The sequence below is a fragment of the Drosophila teissieri genome, chromosome 3L (assembly GCF_016746235.2).
Source record: "Drosophila teissieri strain GT53w chromosome 3L, Prin_Dtei_1.1, whole genome shotgun sequence".
Classification (NCBI taxonomy): Eukaryota; Metazoa; Arthropoda; class Insecta; order Diptera; family Drosophilidae; genus Drosophila; species Drosophila teissieri.
This window is the reverse complement of record NC_053031.1, coordinates 9,764,295-9,771,544: the sequence shown is the minus strand read 5'-3', so window position 1 is coordinate 9,771,544 and position 7,250 is coordinate 9,764,295. Positions and strand designations below refer to the sequence as shown.

The following is a 7,250-nucleotide window of genomic DNA, read 5'->3' as shown; positions in this document are numbered from 1 at the left end:
TTGGAAATAGTTTACGAGCTTTCCTTTTTTTTTGTCTGCGGCCAAATCAGCGATGTTGGCCTGCGTCGATGGTACTATAAACAAATGCGCTTGGAAGCCATTAAAAATTATCATTTGCGCATATTGATTAGGACGACGAAGCTCCTGAGACATTGGATTAGGCGGGCATCGATGTGGCAGTGGTTAGGTGGTTCAAGATGGTTCACGATGGGTGGATGTCCCGCGTGTCCTGGCAGTTGCTGTTTCTGTTTTGCTGCCAGGGAAAACAAATATCGATTCCATCCCTTAAGCCCTGCCACCCACACCCACATCCACAGCCACATCACCCTCAATGGCTGCCAAACAAAGGAAGTGAACGGAGGAAAAAAAAAGCAAAAAAAGCCGGAGAGGAAAAAAACCACCCACCCACGGATGAATTCCACCCCTCGCGGGCGAATTTCCACCCCCACCCACTGGCTGACAACGCCAGACGACGCTGACGAAGTTGACTCCGGTTTTTAGGACTCTGGGAAGCCAGGAGTGCAGGTCTGCAGGACTCCGGGACTTCTGGGCTCATCCAAGCAGCGCAGAGCAACCATTAAAATTTCGAAAATCCATCATTGGAAAAATGGTCGAAAAAAACGCTGAGTTACAACAACAAGAGCGCACCACTTCCGGGCCATGTTTTTTTGTACTCTCTTGTATTTTATATGTGTTTTTTTTTTGCGTTGGCTTGGCTTCATTGAGGGTGGCGAAAATGTCGATTTAATTTTCAATATTCATAAATTTATGTGTGCGTTCTACTCTGTATGTGTGTTCTTTTCAGCTGGCTCTTCCTTTTTCGCCGACGGCGTGTGAGTCCGGCCAAAAGTGATTTGATTTTCTAATTTGCAACGAATTTCGGCCCTCTAACTGGCAAAAACCCACCCACACCCACCCACATGTCTGGCCTTGTCGACCGCCCAACGCCCAACTGCCACTTTTTTGCGCAGGGGCAGCCATGTAAACACAAATCCAATCAAATAAACGAAATTAAGTGCCACGTTGATTGGAGGCAAATCTGTTTTTCAGCCTCAATGATGACAATCAAGCGGAGTTGGCAATGCCAAAAGGGAAATACTCAAAATCAAAATCAAAATCCCGATCCAAATCCGAAAGAAGCTGGCAAAAAAGGTAGATAGATTTTTCCGCGAACGCAGCGAAAAGCAAATATTACATTTGCGCTGGAAATATGCCACACAAATTTGCATTAGGCACCTGTAATTTCCACAGAGCCCCACAGGTCTTGCGGCAATTTCCCTGTGGCCAAATCTTATCCCTAGTGGCAACCAGGGGCTGGGTGGATATTTTATATTTTGATTGTTATTTGTGGGGACAGTAAAAAAGCCAACAATGTGCGGTGCGTTTGGCTTGGCCAACTGTTGTGGCTTTGGCCCAAAAACCCCTCTACCCTCACCAACGCCATTCCATAAATCCAAAAACGCCCACAGAAGGTGGGACACTGGCTTTTATTACAAGTTTTCCGGGCAAGGTGGCCCACAGAGAGATAGAGGGGAGATTGAAATGTGAAATATTTTTAAAAACCAATTTCGTTGAGCTGGGCCCCAGCAACGCACGATGGCCATTGGGATTGGGGATGGGGCTCTTGGAGTTCCCATAAAAGAAATTGTTTTTATGAATTTCATTGAAACGAGCCGAAAACAAAGGCGGCCGCCAGTTGAAGTCCAAGTTAAAGAGAGATTCCTTGAACGCACAATGAAATACAAGAAAGAAGCTCACAAATAATTGCTACTCAACGAAAATTTTCGCTTTGTACAACTGAAAGTCGTAGATCCAAGCCTTAACTTGCCAAAATCATTTGCAGGCTGCATATCTAATAAAAAATCAAGTGATTATTAGATACAACTTTAATTTAAATTTCTTATGAGATAGTAAGCATATTTGCACTAATTTGACAACTCAGAACAGAATGTAAAAATTTTTTCTTTATTTTGTCTACCAAAAATCATATACCGTGTGCAATTATTATCCCGCAACCCCAGTTAATCAAAAGTCATTAGTAGAAAGCGAGAAAGTAATACGTGGCCCATTCAAGTGGCTTGTTTACTTGTGTAATCCCGGCTGTCATAACTTCACCTCATAATTAGTAGAGCCAGCGGAAATTGGCATACTTTTAACCCTCGACCTAGGGAGAAAGAATGGGATTGGCACACAAAGCGAAAGGTGAAAGTGAAATGGCAAACACGGCCAACAAAACAACAAAGGGAATTAGCAAACATGACAATGATAATGCCAGTGACAAAAGGGGAGTGCGACCCCTGAAAATCGATTCGATTTTGCGACTTAATTGCTTTGACATTTGACTCTGCCAATTTGGCAAATCTCTTGCAAATCGATCAGGGGTAGATCAATAGAGGGGTGCGGATTACAGGATATATTCGTATATAGGGGTTTATAGATTTGGCAAATTGTCTGGGCGTCAACTGATTGATTTGTGGGGACTTAAAACCTGTTGATGAAAGTGCAAGAAGTCCAGACTTTGATTCGGAAAAAATGGACAAGCACAAAAAGTTTCGAAAAGCAGCTGGCAGGGAAGAGGATCCTTGTCTGGCAGGACTATAATTTTCGGCCTGGGAGTTTCTCACGGGCCTTTTCACTTGCATTATGCATGAGATTTGCCGGAGATTTCTGGAGAGGCTGGAAAAAATAAATGCGTCCACCCCTCGATCCTGCATCCTTTGAACGTGCCTGTCGCCTCTTTTGTGTCCTCTTCGCCGGGCTGCGTGACAGGAAGCAAATGTCCTGTTGTGTCACTCATATGCAAATTGCCAGGCATCCGTGTTTTTCTTTTTATTATTTCTTATTATTTTTTTATTTCATACATACCTACATACCAGCTCCATCTGCGTCTTATTAATTAGAATAATAATTAATAAGGCAACTCCTCGACGGCGGCGCACGTGCAAAGAAGCTCAACCCTTCGGGGCACCGGCATAAATTAGTTGCCTCATTGCCAGGACCTTTCAAGGATATAAATGTATATGTACCTGCCCCGGCAGCCAAACCAATTAAATTACTGCCAAGCGGCCAAATGATGCGTACTTAAACACGTCGACGTGACGTGGAAGTGTAACCAAATATGATTTTCCTGCCATCGAAGGGTTAATGGAAAACTCGCTTCGAATTTGCATATAATTTCTATTTAATTTAGGAGATTTTTCACCCTGTCCCCCTTTGGCCACCAGCATCCCTCTCGCATTTTGTTCCGCTGCAGGCCAATTAATAGCTAACATTTTCACTTTGACTGCAGTATTTTTTTATTTTCATCCGAAAAAAAAGAAAATACCGTCGACATGGAGTGGAGAAAGGAAAACCTTTCAATGTGCACACTTCCTGGACAGACAACCACAATAGCAACAAAAAAAAAGGAGAAAAAACGACGCTTCCTGTTTCAGCTGCTGTGTATGCAAATTTTTTGGTTCTAACCTTTTTTTCGTGGGCATTTTTTTTCGGGTTGTTGCCGCTCGTGATGGAAAGTGAAGCGTTTTGTTGTCCCGACAATATGTAACTGACACTTGAAGGGGTGTTAGAGCAGCATCTCGATGTTTGAGACCCGATAAAAACAACATTCCTGCCAACGGGAAGCAATCTCTAATGTAAAAACTCCATTAGCAGTTCCTGTTCCTCTCATTCTCTAAACCGACCGCCTTTCCTGCCTTGCGAAAAGTTGTCGCCTGTTTGATGATTCTGTGCAATGTAAGCCTGATTTATGATGTTCCAGCGAAAATACAAAAAAAAAACCCACAAAATTCACTTTCAGGCCGCAATAATACACACTACAAGCTCTTCAGAGTATAACCAAACATTTTTCCCAAAAAACGCCAGTAAAGTAAATAAGAAAAAATTGAGAAAAGAAAGGAAAGAAATCATCAGCACGTGGCTTAGCCAAATTGATATGCGCCATTAGGGTGGCTGAGAAAGTGATTAGGGTGGGGTATGCACTGTAAAATAGAGAATGGTGTGGTGGCTATAGACTAAAGTTCAGTTTTTTTGTGGGTTTTCTTCGGCTCGACCATGTGAGAGCGGTTTGTCAGTGGTGTAGGAAATATAAAGAAATTATACGAAAATGTGATTGTCATTTTGGGGCAACAAACTTTTGGGATAACAACGAATACTAAATTAACTTACATTTTTAGTGTTATTTTGAAATGCAGATAAGTTCACTTGACATAAAATTCTTTATTTTATTGAAGGTTTAAAAATTAAATAATTTTTTGACTATTTGATAACTTTGATCATTTAAAATAATACTAATAATAATATTTATAGGTATATATTGATTATATATGTATGTATAAGTTTATGTATGATATGTTTAAGTTTTAAATAAACCATTTTAAAAATATTGAAATTTTAAACAGCTCTGGGCTATACTCCCTCTTTGATTCATGAACTGAACAATTACTATTACCAAGAAAACAGTCCAACGAATTCGGCAACTCATGCTGATTTTCTTGAGGTCCTTCCTCTTGGGGATGGGTTGGGTACTTTCGAGTGGGTGGATGGGTGGTTGGGGCTATGGTGGAGCACCTTATCCATAAGCAATGATGAATAACGGTGCTTACGCTTGGGACATTTGATTAATGATGCGTTTACCGACCCCCAGCCCCCCAACCCCCTCAGCGACCATCTTGGCCTGCTTCTTGCGCCCGCGCACTCAGTTTTCAGCGCCATTTTTCGCTGGATTTCGGTGGGTTTTTTGTATTTTTTATTTTTTTTATTTTTTATTTCACGGTGGCCCACTATTTCGGGTGCGTTTTAGCGGTGCGCGGTCTTTTTGTTCTTTATGCCCGGACATAACTTTATTTTATTAGCACTACGTGGCAATCTGCTGGATTTGCGCGGCATTAAAAGACAATTTTTACAACTTACCAGCGATGCTTTTTCATACTTTTCCCTCATTTGGATCGCCTGCGTTTTCCTTTCCTTCGAATCGTGGTATTTCTTTTTTGCTGCTGCTCTTTTACTATTTTTCATGGTCTGTGGCCTGGCAGACATCATTTTTTGTGGGCCCATAAAGTGCGGGTCTGTTTATTAAATTCTTTGTCGGCAAGTTCATTAGACAAAGAGCAAAAATTAATCAGGGCTTTCCCCAGCCAAATGCACTCCTCTCCTTTGGACATCCGCAGTGTCAGCGATTTTAACAGCGGATTAACGTTGAAAACCAAGTTCTAAAGCGATTTACAAAATGTACTCAGAAATCTCGCATTTGTCTCAGTGCTTGCACAATGTTAACCAACTTCCAGTACACTCTCAGAAATTCGTAGTTAGTTAAAATAGGTATAACCGTTTGTAGTTAGCTATTAAGTTTTAGGTTTCCCAAGATTCCCTGAGTATAATTCAATCTACATTGTTTTTATTTGACTTTCTTTTTAAGAGAGTTTTGTAAATATAGAGATTCTGAAAAGGTTTGTGTGAACAGTTTAATACAAAAGTGTGTATGTTTTTGAATTTGATGACTAGTTTTCTTAGCTCAAGTAGTTCATCAGCATCATGCTGAAACTATAAATGCCTTTCGTCAACTGCAAAGCTGTGTTCATTGACAAAGGCGCCATATCGGCGGCAGTAAGGCAAACTTCATTTTGAGCCTTGGCCAGCATCATGATAATAAGTTTCTCCTCCTTTACGGGCAGCTCGTACCACAAACAGTTCGTGTAGATCACACTTAGGAAATCCTCATTCTGAAATGCATAAAATGATTACAGTTTCTGGAACAACAACTAAATTATTTACTGAGTTCTCCACTAAAGTTCCCAGACCGCAAAAGGTGTAGAGAGTTATGACGGCATATAGAAGGTAAAGAGGAGCTGCGGGCCAGGCCTTCATGAAGATGCAAGAAATGGTGCAGAGGAGACCCACGCAACTTGTGGAAAGTTGCACGAACAAGACTATGGAATAGATCTTCTTCGTGGTTTGAAGCGTGCTGTATAAATACCAAACAATTTATATTCTTGAATCTGTCACCACAAGGTTTTTCCTCACCTCGTATAAAGCTGATGCCAGACCAACAGGTCGCAAAGCATTGCCCTCACTTTAGGAAAATCATTCCTTTTTAAAACCAACTCGTTAAACTCCGTCAGCTTCACACAGAATATGTCCTTGATCAACGGCACATGGGTAACGAAGAGAAACAGGTACATATCCCCACCGTAGTTACCAAACCCACCGAATGTAATTAAAGCCACATGGGCAGCCGTAAGGATTAGGTGACCTCCATCGGTGGTGTGATCGAGGAATGGAATAAGGAACTGCATGACCAACACCTTCTGGTGCAAAATCAGCAAGTAAAAGATGGGAAAGGTGATTATGAGGCCCAAAAGGATAATGTAGACGAGCATGAAGCCGATTAATAGAGTCCACGTAATACGAATACGCTTTTCCAAGCATTTGGCATATGCTTCGCCCTTCGGTCCGTATTCTCTGTGGAACATAAAAATATATAAAAATTGTGTAAAATAAATAAATATTTCTGTTGATGAATATGTTGATTGATTGTTAAATTATATGTCAGGAATAAAATCGAACTAAATGGTTATTAGAACCGAGATCTGACCTATAGATTTCCTCGTAGGTGTTCTGAACTTCTCGCATGTGACAAGCATTATTGGCGGTTACCAAGAGCTTAGTAAGTCCCTGAATGGCCGAGCCGACCATGGCCAATGCCTGCAGGATTACAGTGAGGTCTCCGTTGATGACCACTCCCACGTAGATGGTGTATCCTGTGCAGGCAAAAAAGAAGGCAATGGCTGCCATCACAGCGTAGGTGAGCCACCACATGCGAAAATTCGGATCGGCCACATCATTTCCGCAAAATCCCACGCAAAAGCGGATCATTCGAATGACTTTGCGAAAGCGCTCCACGGGCTCAACTTTTGCCATATTCACTTTTGTTTGGTAACTATCTTAAAGGAGAACTGTTTCCAATAGTGGGAATAGTCCTGCTTTTATAGAGTCTCAGAGCTGGCAGTCTATGTCATAATATTGACGGTCTAATTGAGGCATTAGGCTAAACAATCTATTCTAAATAATTCATAGTCAAGGTCTTTCGATATACATTTAACTAAATTGCACCTTTATACACTCTGCACTAAATATAATTTCCATTAATTAATCTTCAAGTAGCAAGGTATGTGATCTAAGAACTGTATGTTTTTCTTATCGATTTAACTAGAAATGAATCGCATTTGCTATTCCCCATCGTTAATCTTCCA

At 41.2% G+C, this 7,250-nt stretch overlaps 1 protein-coding gene across 1 annotated transcript; it reads right to left on the bottom strand.

Moving 5' to 3' along the window:
* Window positions 1–5,507: 5,507 nt before the first annotated feature.
* Window positions 5,508–6,918, bottom strand: LOC122617356 (odorant receptor 67d). The gene is made up of 4 exons (XM_043793193.1): window positions 6,593–6,918; window positions 6,022–6,459; window positions 5,773–5,962; window positions 5,508–5,720 (listed from the first exon to the last, which is right to left on the bottom strand). Exons 1-4 carry the CDS (start codon window positions 6,916–6,918, stop codon window positions 5,508–5,510), a joined length of 1,167 nt encoding a protein of 388 aa, XP_043649128.1.
* Window positions 6,919–7,250: the final 332 nt, after the last annotated feature.